Source organism: Micropterus dolomieu, linkage group LG18 (assembly GCF_021292245.1).
Source record: "Micropterus dolomieu isolate WLL.071019.BEF.003 ecotype Adirondacks linkage group LG18, ASM2129224v1, whole genome shotgun sequence".
Taxonomy (NCBI): Eukaryota; Metazoa; Chordata; class Actinopteri; order Centrarchiformes; family Centrarchidae; genus Micropterus; species Micropterus dolomieu.
The window spans coordinates 22,413,217-22,426,580 of NC_060167.1; the positions used below are offsets into that span (position 1 = coordinate 22,413,217).

At 41.7% G+C, this 13,364-nt stretch overlaps 2 protein-coding genes across 2 annotated transcripts in view; one reads left to right on the plus strand and one right to left on the minus strand.

Moving 5' to 3' along the window:
* The first annotated feature begins 1,843 nt into the window (after nucleotides 1–1,843).
* On the plus strand, nucleotides 1,844–6,243 carry si:ch211-157b11.8 (fibroleukin). Its single transcript, XM_046075504.1, has 6 exons — nucleotides 1,844–2,362; nucleotides 3,088–3,283; nucleotides 3,640–3,717; nucleotides 3,803–3,915; nucleotides 4,055–4,317; nucleotides 5,665–6,243. Exons 1-6 carry the CDS (start codon nucleotides 2,084–2,086, stop codon nucleotides 6,005–6,007), a joined length of 1,272 nt encoding a protein of 423 aa, XP_045931460.1. The 5' UTR covers nucleotides 1,844–2,083; the 3' UTR covers nucleotides 6,008–6,243.
* Nucleotides 6,244–11,827: 5,584 nt separating this feature from the next.
* The window catches only part of eefsec (eukaryotic elongation factor, selenocysteine-tRNA-specific), an 85,874-nt gene continuing 84,337 nt past the window's right edge, over nucleotides 11,828–13,364 (minus strand). The window contains exon 7 of the mRNA XM_046075499.1: nucleotides 11,828–12,141. Within this exon, the coding sequence (XP_045931455.1) occupies nucleotides 12,038–12,141 (104 nt within the window). The 3' untranslated portion in view covers nucleotides 11,828–12,037. The remainder of the gene's footprint in view (nucleotides 12,142–13,364) is intronic.

Genomic DNA, 13,364 nt, shown 5'->3' on the forward strand with positions numbered 1-13,364 from the left:
TGAGGAACCTCTGAGTAAGAGGCCGCGGGGGTAATAGAGGCTCTGATTGACACCACCTTATTGGTAAAATAAGATAAAAACAATTCACAGTCATCATTACTTCCAGCTGAGACACAAGGAGGGGTTGGGTTTACCAGCTGATCCACAGTCTTAAACAGAAACCTGGGATTGTGTTTATGTGTAGTAATGAGTTCAGAAAAATAGTGTGTTCTCGCATCCTTAACCAAGTTATTGTAGTTAATTAATAAATCCTTCAGACTGAGGTAATGGACTTGGAGACTGGATTTTTTCCATCTGCGCTCTGCTTTCCTGCATTCCCTTTTTAGGCTGCAAATGCTGTCATTTATCCAGGGTTGCTTACTAGCTTTAGACGTAGGCCTAACCTTTAGAGGAGCAGTAATATTTAGTGACGACAAGCAGATATGATTGAAGTGATTGACCAAATTGTTGGTGTTGGAATCAGACAGGTGTTGGCTTTGGCTCTGAAAGAATGCGCAAAACTTTGAAACACTTTGTTCATTAAAGATGCGAGAACACACAGAGCTTGGTGAGGCGGCATGAGTAACAGGCGAATCGCAGCTAAAAACAATACATCTGTGGTCAGATATGGTCTAATTCCACAGAGGAAATTCTGACACCCAGGGTAAAAACCAAGTCCAGTGTATGACCACGGTTATGGGTTTGCCCTTTGACATGTTGTTTGAAGTTAAAAGAAGTGGCCATATTTAAAAAGTCAGTTGCATTAAATGACACCTATGTTTTACCATATTCTTAGCGTTCCATTGATTATATCTACAGAATACAGATACAGAATCTTTCAATAATTATGTACCAAGAGAAAATTATCAATGATTACTTCATGTACATAAAATAAGCATGAACATAAAATCAGGATTCACTGTCTTTTGAGTCTTCTTTAACAAATTCATTTAAACTCTCCTTAAGGCTCCTTAAAGAACACAGAGCTGCCATTGGCTCAGCAGTTTCACATTATGATTATTTTCCAGACAGACCGTAACAGATATCTCACCTTGATTTAGTTCTGCTCCATGTGTTTGTGCTCCTTGTTAGGGGGAGTGTGCCTCTACAGAATCCTGATGACTGATGTTTACAGAGGAATTCCTGCCTTCTCGCTCCTATTGAATAGAGAGTCTTTATGGCCTCTTTGGAACTCAGTTTGTAAACACAAACACTGCGACACAAAAGGATGTGAGTGACAAAATGGCACACAGGAGGGAAGCAGCCACATACTTTGAGCATCTGCTGCATTTTCATCTCTACAAACATTTGCCACATATGCACGTTGATGGATAAGACTAAGAGGAGGTGGAAGTCTGTTCAGAATGAGTATGGGGTTCTTGAGAGGAACATACAGCATGTGAGACAGGTATGATCACAGAGGCAGGTGAAGAAACTCATCCACAGCATTAAAAAAGGACAATTAATCCATGGTTTAGACATGCTTTATGTTACATTGCACATGTGTTATGTGTTCAAGACAGAGCAGGATGTCTATTCACGTTCTGGGTGCGTGTGTGTGTGTGTGTGTGTGTGTGTGTGTGTGTGTGTGTAAACATGCACCTCTATGTGTGCCTGTGTGGGAGTCTGAGAGAGAGAGAGAATGAGATGAGTTAAGGAGATGGACAGATTGTGTGTGTGTGTGTGTGTGTGTGTGTGTGTATCAGGGGGCGGGTGCATTAGTCCATGTCAGACAGCAAAGAGTGCCGCAGTTATCTAGGAATCTGAGCTAAAGCAACCTCACTAACAGAGAGAGTAGGAGAAAGAGGAGGTCCGGGAGATGAACTGAGGGGGGAAAAGGAAAGAAGAAGGGCATGAAAGAAGCACAAAGAGTAGGAAACAAGACAAACAAGGACAACAATAGAAGGATCTAAACAAAAAGGACAGGTCAGCAAACAACTTCCACCTGAAAAGGCTGTTACTGAGGTATAAAGAAAAGTGAAAGTTTGCTGAGAATCAACAACAACAAAGGGACAAACAACTTACAGCTACAAGAAGGAAGCTTTCCTCCTGGAGGAAAAATTGGACCACCTGCCAGAGTTAAAGAGAAAAGGTCAAGCTTGCCATGATTCCATTCGGCTCTCTTGGTTTGCTCCCTCTGCTGTCACTTTATGTAGCAGCACTGCAGACTTCAGATGCATCTCTGGCCTGCACACATCCTCCCTGCAGGGACAGTCTTGTGGCTGCACCCATCCAGCCTGGGACAGGAGCAGGAGTGGGTAGCGGGGCCTGTGACGGTCTAACTGGGACAACAGCCTGCAGGTTGGGGGTTTCACTTCCAGTCATCTCAGATGTTCCTCAGAGGGTGGAGCACAGGCACAATCTCCCCCAGGTTCAGCCTAAGGTAAGTGACATCACATGCAGTGTAGTGGGAGGTTGCGTGATGTACTTTTCCGAATGAGAAAATCTTAGAGAAATCTAAAAATGTTTTTCTAAGAAAAGCCAGACTGTGCAACTTTTAATCAGCCATGTAACAGTGACATGGTTCTGAAACAATGATAGACAAGTTGAAGCAGAGTGGACCCCGAGTCTATTCACGCACATCTGACACTGAGACTGAGCAGTGTTCTTATCAGACACAGGCCAGCAGGTCCTTTCTCACGGGACAGTTGGCACACTAAACTTGGCACCACCTTACAGCCACTGAGCTATGACGGTCAGCAATCAAAGAAGGGATAAAATTAGGTCTGCTTTAAAAATGTCCTCATCATATGGTTGTGCTGAGCTCATGCAGCAACAGGTGTGTGAGGGACGTGGTTACAATGGCCAATGTAAGTGTAAGAGACAGATTGAGCTTTACTGATGCAAAACTGAGCAGATTGAGCTTTACTGAAGCTGAGCTGTGAGATTTGTGTGTCGATTAGCCTTTGAGATCTCCCAAACTTTAAGATGCATTATTATGCACATGCAAAGCATCATTTTATTTAGCACGATTTCACTCAACATTTGTTCAAATAAATTTCCTTAAAGAATAAAGAAGTTTTGGCAGTGTTTCCTCATGATTAATTGCTGACTTAATGTGTAGCACAATGTCTTTTCAAGAAATACCTTTGAGCGCTGTCTTTGCAGACTGGAGGTGTCAAAGAGCGTCTTGTTCAGCTGCAGCGCTGCATGCGCTCTCTCCAGGAAACAGGGGGGCCCAGGAGTCACGGGGGCCAGGAGAGCAACTCTCTAGGTGCCATCCTTGCACTAATGGCAGCTGTACTGACAGAGTGTGACCTCCACTGTCACAGCCAGGCCCTTGGGGCGATGGCCAAACGACTGGGTGGGTAGTACACATTTATATCCCCCAAACCTCTGCAACAAGCAGACAAATGCACGCGCACACACACACCCACATACAAAAGCCAGCGCAGTCACTCCCCCACTCATGGTAAACAGAACTTGAATAGGGCCTGCTAAGTGTCGGTCATAGGTGAGTGCATTGGAATTTAACTGCAATGAGAAGGATGAGAAAAAATTGGTGTACATGCACACACAGACACACATACTGTACAGCTCATGACAAGAAGAAGCTTTAATGAGTAAGCACATTAAACTGGAACCCCTGTAGAATACAAAGACAGAGCACAACAGTGCGATGTGTCTTACTGATAACCTAATCTTTCTCTGGGGTGACAGAGAGTGCAGCTGTGGGAAGAGAGGGGGAGAAAGACCTGCTGCTTTTCCTGAAGAGCATCACACAATATTCACCCACAGGTAAGAGCTTGAGGAGTGATCACATGATACAATTGTTGTTGATTAATAATAAGCTGAACAAAAATGTACTGTGTGTGGTTCTCAGTTGCTCCCTTGGAGAGGTTACATCCTCAGGATTGTGCAGAGATTTACAGGCTCGGCATCAAAGAGAACGGGATCTACACCATCCAACCTGACCTACACAGGCCGGCATTGGAGGTATTTAAGATTCACCACACTCGTAAAACACACAGACGGACCCCCGACCCTAGTCCTCTTCTTTTTTACAGATGCGTATGCTATCTGTGGATCACTAAAATCTAGGCGTTATAATATCAAAGTCTTTGTTTTGGCTCAGGCTAAATGTGACATGGAGACGGCGGGTGGTGGGTGGATGGTGATTCAGAATCGGCAGGACGGCTCACTGGACTTTAACAGGACATGGCAGGAATACCGGGAGGGCTTTGGCAGTCCGCAGGGAGAGCACTGGCTGGGGAACGCAGCGCTGTATGCCCTCACCTCCACTGGCCAACACCAGCTCCACATCGAGCTGGAGGACTGGTACCAGCAGAAGCGCCATGCTATCTACAACAACTTTAAAGTGGCCTCAGAGGCACAAAGGTGAAACACACTACAGGGTCACAAATACACACTTTCTGCAATAGCTATTTAATATTTTAAAGTGTTAAGTATCTTTCTCTAGACCAGGGTAACTTTTTATTTTCAACCAGCTTTGTATCAAATACAATGCCCACATTGTAATCATAAACAATGGTTAACTTCTCTCCATGGTGCTTGCACCCATAGCTCTCTGTTCATTTGCCGGCAAATGTATGAGCGTCTTGTTCAAACTACAGATTGTACTTCCGCATTTTACTCCTGCCTTCATGGACAGTCTGATCGAGAAAGGGGCGTCTCCTCGCCGCTTTAAAATCAAAACATTGGGTCCAAAATCACCTGGCTAAAACAACCATTGGAAGACCATGACAGAAGGCAATGTTCTTGTAGATATGAAAGAAAATGATGCCAGGGATAACTAGTGGTGCCGCTGCAGTAAATGTGTACCAATAGAAACAGAAGATCGCTGTGCGTTACACCAAAGCTTTGGGCCACATGCGGACAGAGGAGGTCAACATGAGGCAACAGACTTGCCAACCCTCCCGATTTTCCCGGGAGATGCCCAGTTTTCATTGCCCTCGCTCAGTTTCCTCCCGGGATCGCAATTCTCCCACATTTCTTCAGATTTTTGACAAATTCTGCCAATTTCCCCCCCTTTTTCATTATCAAAACCTGTTCCTGGCAATGTAACTTTATAGCTTGCAAAAGGAGAGCAGCTCATGCCTCGTCCTCCTCAGTGAGTGAGAGATGGAGATAGAAATGGAGATTACTAAGAGAAAGAAATATTCAAGCAAATTTCAATGCCCTTGTGGACAGACTAACCAAGACAGTTTCGGTGCATTTAATTTTTTTAAGTTTGAATGAAGTGTTTTTTATGATACAAGGTAATTTGTTTGGTGAAAGAGAGAATTTTGATGAGGAAAATAAGTGTAGGAATATTTATTTGACATTTTGTTAGTTTACTTGTGTACTTGTGTATGAGCTTGTGTCACATTGCAAGTTCGCTGCTTGCACACATCTTCCAGCTGAAACTAGGCCTGAGCTATTGGATTATCACCTCTTTAGGTACAAAGTGGTATTATGAGACAGCATGGAGTGGGGCTAACTGGTTAGCATGCTAACTTCAGCAGGTATTTCTGCAACACAATACATAGACATGTTTGACATGACGTCAGAGCTGTTAATTCTTCCCAGTCTGTTGATATTGTTAATTTTTGAATGTTTTAAACTCTTAAATTCTTACATATTGCACCTTTAACTCTCAAAACATGCTCCATCATGGTTGTAGTTTAATAGGGCTTGATTGACAGTGCAGCAAACAACGGCCATTACACTTTCTCTTTCCTCCAGGTATCGTCTGACAGCGCGGGAGTACTCTGGTGATGCAGGCAATGCATTGAGCTACAGCAAACGTTATAACCATGATGGCAGATCCTTCAGCACAGCAGACAGAGACCACGACCGTTATGCAGCTGGAAACTGTGGTCAGTACTATGGTGCAGGCTGGTGGTTTGATGCATGCCTGGCAGCTAACCTCAATGGACGGTATTACCGTGGGCGCTACAGTGGGGTGACCAACGGTATCTACTGGGGGACATGGTACATCCTGACAGACGGACGAACCGGAGAACGCTACTCTTTCAAGAGGGTGGAGATGAAGACAAGACCCAGGAACTTTATAGGAACATCCTAAAGATCATGATGACAGTTCTCACAGGAACATGTGCTAGACTACAACAATAATCATGTCAACCAGTTTTGCATTGGCTTTCTATGTGTTGGATGTTTAAGTCACTGTGTTGACATCACTCATAGTGCAGCTTTCATGTCACTTTTCAGCTACATGCAAATGGCAGCTAATAGATTAAAGAAAAAAATTATGTCTAAACATTCACTTGCACATCATATTATAATATTCTTTTTTTAAGGGGCTTCTCTCTTGCAAATCCACATTTATACATTTACGCCTTAATAGTGAAACAAATGCATAGATATTGAAAATACTGCTTGTAAATGTTGTTTTAATAAATTTCCTGAATCTTTATCGTACATTGAAAATAACATTCTGTGGTACTTAAATGAATTACTAGGATGCCTGAGGAGGCATGAGTCTACATCTAACCATTGTTACATGTAAAGGATGATTTTATGGAAAATCAAATATTGCCAAATATTCACAAACAACATGATAAAGATGAAACTGATCTAACAAGAATGCATGTGTTCACCAAACCTGCCTAAACTCCGCAAACCATTAAAATACAAGATGTCTGCAGTTGCTTACATGTGATGTCATGAGAGAAAATGACCTAAGAGGTCATCTTTACCCTGCTAGAGGCTCTAACAGTTGGGTGATACACAACTGACACTTCATCACCACATCATTCATGCAACAGAGAGCTGATGTGGATTTTTAAAAACCATTTCTGTCTACCCACAGTTCTCGTGTATTAAATATAGAGCCAACCCCAAAGCTCACGGTTTGACACAAAACAGACAGAAGCCCAGTTTTGGAGAAGCATTTTTCTCACCTTTCCTTATTCATACTTTCCCAGGTCTGAGCCTAGCACACTGATGCTGACCGTTAGAAGCTTTACCCTGTCGTCATACCACAAAACCACCCTCTGCCCACTACTATCAAGTCAAACACACACAGAAACACACACAATCAGCTTCACCTGCTTTTTGGAGCTGGCGTCAGGCGGGCGGCTCTGGCTCTCTGGTTGTGCTTCACAAAGGCTTTTCTGGGAGTTTAGAGTTGGTGTGTGAGCTCTGTGTTTGGCCGTGCACATGTGACGCTTGTCTGTGTGTGTGTGTGTGTGTGTGTGGAGGTTGTGTGGGGATGGTCAGTGAGTGTATGCCTCACTGTGTGTGTAAATGGCTGCACCTATTTTAGCAGTGTTCACGATGAGCTGTCAGTCTCTCCGACAAGCAGGGTGTCTAATATTAACCAGTGAGGGGGCTGAGGGCCTGAGGGGGTCAGCGGGTACTGATCCAAACACACAGACACACCGCGGGCAGACTACCGACCAGCCATGGTATTTCACACACGCTACTTATACACACACTGGGATATGCCTGCATTTATGTGCGCACTTTTACACACACAGGTGGCTCAGTGGTTCTCTCAGCAGATCAAGAGAAGGATGATGTGCTTGACTTCATTAAAACAAGTGCATGGTAGATTCAAAATGGCATCCACTGAAGATGGTTTGATCATGCCACCTTAATTACTGTTATGCAGCAACAAGCCCCTTTTCCCCTTTTCTGTATTTTACTCATCATGTTTGCACACACACACACACACAGAGTTAACCATCGGTAATTAAGATCAATCACCCATAGAAGCCATTATACATATCAGCTTTCTCATTTTACTTTGTCTCTGTGTCTCTGTGTATGTGTTGTTGAGAAAACACTACAAGGTTGAAAGGTGAAAGGCACCATGTTCTGCCCCCTGGTGGCTCCGGATCATACTGGAGAGTCAGAGAAAAGCTTTATTTTAGCTGAAGATAACTTGTAAAAATCTGTGTCTGTTTAGGTTCTAAATAAAGTTTCCATCTTAAATGTAAATAAAGTATTCTTAAAAGATGCTGGATAACAATGCACCTCTCAATTCTAAATCTCTCTCATGCAGCTCAGTTAAAAAAAAGATTATTATTGATATTAAAATAGATCACTTGTACCTACTGTGTCGATTTCTACTAATTTTCACCTTCCTTTGTTTCTTTCATTCTTTCCCTCATGATCAATTCATCTCCCCAAAAATCTTGAATTCTTCAAACTCTGAGCTGCAGTTACTTTAAATATCAATGAGTCCCCTTGTCCTCTTCTTTTCTCCTCTCTTCATCCATCAGTCTTGTTGACAAGGGAGGAACAGAGGCCCAGGGTTGTGTCACCACAGTATCCTGGCACAGTGTCTGGGGTGGGTGATAGTGGTGGTGCTGCAGAGTGTGCGGGGTACCGGCAGGCTCTGCCACCCCAGGGCCGGAAGCCCAGCCTGGGCAGCGGTTAGCCAGCACATCCCTCTGAGAAACACTGCGCTCCTCTGAGGGAAGTTCCCCTGTGACCTGTGTCATTCATTACTGTGAGCCACAAGACAACATCAGATTGAAAACAGAAGCCCAACTCATCTTTAAACTAGCTTGTTGACCCCCAATAGAGTATGCTGAAAGCACTCTATACAAATAAAGGGGCAAACATTCACAAGATGTCTTATTATTTGATGCACAAGCTGATTCATGATTGTCACAGAAACTTAAGAGATAATATGAACAAAGACCAAGTCCCCAATGTTTCTTCGTCAAATCATCTATTTATCCAGGTGATCCATCAATCCACTCAACTTTTATGATGATCAACTTTACTGATCATCCAGTAATCAGTAGATAGAGACCATATCACGGGTAAAGGCAGAGTCTGACTTCACTATAAACTTTAGAATTTCACATTAGTAAAATGTCTGTCTCAGATTTAGTTCAGTCACATAAAAGGACCTGCATAGACCAAAAAGAACCTGTATTTCTTACAGAGCAAGAACATCCAGCTTTTATAGATCAACTGGTGGAAGCCGAGCAGCTCTCCTTTCGACTACTTTTCTGGCTGCATAAGCAAATCAGTCTGTCACCGTTTAACACCAGGTGGCAATGTTGCTTAGTAAAAAGGAAGTTTGGAAAGTGATTTTGCCTCCATCTCACTGGCATTTTCACATGAGAAACTGCAACTCTCTCATAAACACAAAGAGGCTGGCACATTCTCTGCATAGAAAGTACAAAACAATAGATATTATGCTCTATATGAAAAAAAACAGTAAAAAAACTGGGTCAAACACAATATGTTTGTGTGAAAACTGAAGGGTGAGAGTCTAAATGATGTCATATGTATGTATGTATTAAAGCTATATATTGAAGTAAAGTGTGATTTATTTAAGTGGTTCTGATGTCTCATACTGATATGTGTGCCAGCCAACACTTACCATTGCATTTTGACTTACAAAATGTTAAAATACAGTTGATTATTTTGGGTTTGAAGTTCAAATCAAAAACTCTTTGCAGTGTATCTTTTCAACACTAGGGGCATCATAATTGAGGTTGGAGGTCAAAGGACAAAACCAGACTACAGTAGAGTTTGAGAAATGTAAAGACTTTGTATATAACTTCACAATACAGTTTCAATGTGAAATATGTAGGTTATTTCCTGTACAGGCTCCACATCTGTGTGTCTGAGGTAGAAAATGACTCAGTGATGTGACAGTGTGAAAGAGATGAAGGGGTGTGATGAACTTTGTGGAAAGGAACCTTTCATTCTTTAAAACTGCTCTAATTGTGATAAGGGTGTGCATGTGGGCTGTCATGGGTGAGGAGGGGAGGAAGGCTTAGGGGGAGGAAGCAGGAGCAGGTGAAGTTTTCGATTTTGTGTGAGTGTAGTAGGCCGTTAGAGCCTCCCCCTCCCTGACCACAGGGCCACTGAGAGACAGTATGTGCTTGCTCTTAATACTGGTCCTGCAGAAAACCAGAGAAAGGCAGCGTTCCGTTTGAAACCGGAATTCACCAGAACAAGTGTATCCTGATGTGGTGAGGAGCTGGGGTGAGGAGGGAGGGGAGGACACAGAGGGCGCCATGTGGCAGGCCTCACTCCATCTCCCATCATTACTAGATCTGTGCAAGAAAGTGGAGGCAAAACGCTTTTTCAGGGAGGGTGAGAGACCCGAGAGGGTGTGCTGTGTGTGAAATAACACAGAGTAACTCCAATATTTATGTAAAGAACTGCTTGTTGTTTCCCTGATGCTGATATACTAATTTTCCCCACATGATTTGTAAATGCCGGCTGTCACACACTCACGTGACACTGCAGAGGCGAAGCTGGATTTTTGAATGATCAGTGCTTTGACACCGGGCTGATGAGAATCCAGTCAAAATAAAATAACAAGATTACGGCAATGTATTGTAGGCCCTCACTCATGACAGTGAACTACAAACCACATGTGCAGAAAGTGCAGGTGACATAAATAAATGATTTTCTTTTCCAGTTATTCTAGCTGGCTTTTACTTGAGCTGTATACACTGACTGAGTCAAGATAACAAAAGTTTAAACCATCGTCTTTGCATATTTCACGTGCTACCATTTCAAATATGATAATTTTTTACACTTTTTAAAACAACACATATGTTGATTATCTAATTAAATCATTTATGTGTTATATAATAGTTCTAATGGTTTTGTTAAAAGCACGACAAAGTTTGATCGACTTTTGACTCCTGATGAGTTCTACTATAATAAGAGAGCGTCTACTCGATTTATTAGTTTAAAGATTCTTAAAATCAGCTATAATTAATATTTTATCACAAATGGATCAAATGCCTACTTGTTTGTTAAAGAGGTTGCTCATAATGATTAACCCACAGATAATTATCACCTGACTGCAGCTCCCTTCAGGTTTACAGCATCTTTCAGCTCAGCGTTTAGCTGTCCGGCCTGATTTGGTCAATCTCTCACCACTCTCATCAGCCTTGTTTCAAGCAGGCAGCTGTTTTCAGAGAAAGAGCTCTAGATATCCACGGTACATTGGACACCAACACAACTCCAAATTAAAGCTAATGTTGCTCTGTGTCTGCCCGATGTAAATAGCCATAAATGTATTTATATAGTCGTCAAAAACTCAGTTATTGTAGGTTTAAGGTAAATCTTTTGTTCACTAAGAGGGAAGCCGATCAGGATGGTTTATCATACACACAGTGTCGGGGTTTATTTTCCATGTGTAAGTAAAAAAAATAAGCTTTAATAGTGATTAAAATATTTTTGTGACTATTTTTTATATAAGAAAAATATACATGTTTGTTTCCAGGAATACTGACTAAAGCATTGATGCCCAAGTCAATGTCTGGCACTAATGCTTTACATCAGTTTCCCTCTTTAGTCCTCCTTTGTATCAGAGTCTCTGGTGTTGACTGTTTCCATAATCCACCAAACTGTCACTCTGTTATTGGGAAGAGAGTGGAAAGGTGAAGAGATGGAGAATGCTGATCAGGCAGACTTCTTCTTCTCCTTTGATTTCAGATTTCTGAAATCAAAGGATTATCTAATCTGATAATGCCGACTGACACAAACACACACATGAAAGGAAACCACCGGGAGGTCAGAAGCAGCTCATTTCATAATCCACATGAAATACCAGGAAAACCTCTGAATAATTACTAAACCAACAAACATGCACATTGTGCTTGTCAGAAATTATGAAACATGAACAGTGCGTGTGTGTGCATGTGCTAGGGAAGAAGTAAAAGTACAGAATAAAGGATGTGGTAAAGCAGTCTAATGGTCAGCTGTGTTTCTCTTCTTCTCTCCGTCACTTTCTCTCTTGCACCTGCAGAAAGTCATGGCATGACTTCAGTATCCTCACTGTGAACAGCAGCAAAGGGCAGAGTGAATTCCTCTAAATGCTCTGAGATTTTGAAAATGACTGAAGTTACATCCCTTTTCATACAGACGAGAGACAGACGCACACAGAGCAGTGGAAGAGATGGATCACATCTTGTTTATTCGCTGTCTTTCTGTCTGTCTGTGTGTGTGTGTGTGTGTGTGTGTGTGTGTGTGTGTGTGTGTGTGTGTGTGTGACAGGCAGGACGGGTTAGCTCTGGAGAATCAGCTTAAGCAAAGCGGCAGACATTTCTTCACAGGAGGAGGAGGAAAGTCAGGGGATTTATAGGCTTGCAATCATTGAGGATCAGACACAAAATGAGCAGAGAGGTGCACACAGAAACATAAAAACAATGCATGCACACACACAGTGAATGATGGGAGTCGGCTCCCGTCTGAGAGACGATTTTCCTGTGAAAAAAGAAAGTATGACAATGAACAAATTACACTTACACTTTTGCAATTACTTTTACTGATTAAATACACAGTATGTGTCTGTATTGAGTTGTGTAAGTATTTATTAACCATATTATTTTATTTTCATTAGTAGGGTGTTATGTTTATTATACAACTAGGATAGTTATTCTTGACATATCACACTTTTTGACCATCAATATGATAATGCAGTGTATTGCAGAAGAAACATTTTGCACATTTATTGATTGCAACAAATAAGAATACAACTTAAGCATTTCTTAGTTATAAGTAAAATTTCCATTAGCTACTACTAACTATTCCGGTTTTATTAGTAACAATTTATTAGACACTAGTACTTGATCTTAAGTTACTACTAACTAATTGCAGATTATTGCCATTGATAACAATGGAGCTCTGCAGTTCAAATATCACACATCATAACTATTTCCATTTTACTAGTATCTATATTTTACATGCAAATGCTCCATATTTGTATAGTGCCTTTCTAGTCTTTTTCGACCACTCAAAGCGTTTTTACACTACCTCGCATTCACCATTCATACACATTCATACACTGAGCCTAAGTGCTCAAACAGAAACTAACATTCACACACATTCATACACTGGCGGAACAGCCAAACAGGGGCAATTAGGTTCAGTATCTTGCCCGCTCTACCTCCTGAGCCACAGCTGCCCTAATACTTATAATAATAATAATAATAATAATCCTTATTTGTAGAACACTTTTCAAAAACAAGTTACAAAGTGCTTTAACAAGTGTAAAGAATAATACAAAAAAAAAAAGATAAGAGCATGAAAATTTAATATAAAATTAGTAAAATACAATAAAATAAAAAGGGATAAAATAAAGTCAAATAAGATCGGGAAAAGCTCTCCTATAAAAGTATGTTTTAAGAAGGGACTTAAAAGAGTTCACTGACTCAGCCGACCTGATTTCCTCGGGCAGGCTGTTCCAGAGCCTCGGGGCCCTGACAGCAAACGCTCTGTCCCCTTTAGTTTTCAGTCGAGACTCTGGAACAGACAACAGACCTCTGCCCGAGGATCTCAAGGTACGTGCTGGTGCGTATGGGACTAAAAGGTCAGAAATATAACAAGGCGAGAGACCATGAAGAGCTTTAAAAGTGATCAATAGAATTTTAAAGTCAATTCTAAAACATACTGGGAGCCAGTGTAATGAAGCTAAAATAGGAGTAATG

Bases quoted from the DNA above. Each gene is read 5' to 3' on its own strand.
- si:ch211-157b11.8 (XM_046075504.1), top strand. From the start codon at position 2,084: ATGATTCCATTCGGCTCTCTTGGTTTGCTCCCTCTGCTGTCACTTTAT. The intron at 2,363-3,087 runs GTAAGTGACATC...CTGTCTTTGCAG, and splicing joins TCCCCCAGGTTCAGCCTAAG to ACTGGAGGTGTCAAAGAGCG. The intron at 3,284-3,639 runs GTGGGTAGTACA...CTGGGGTGACAG, and splicing joins GGCGATGGCCAAACGACTGG to AGAGTGCAGCTGTGGGAAGA.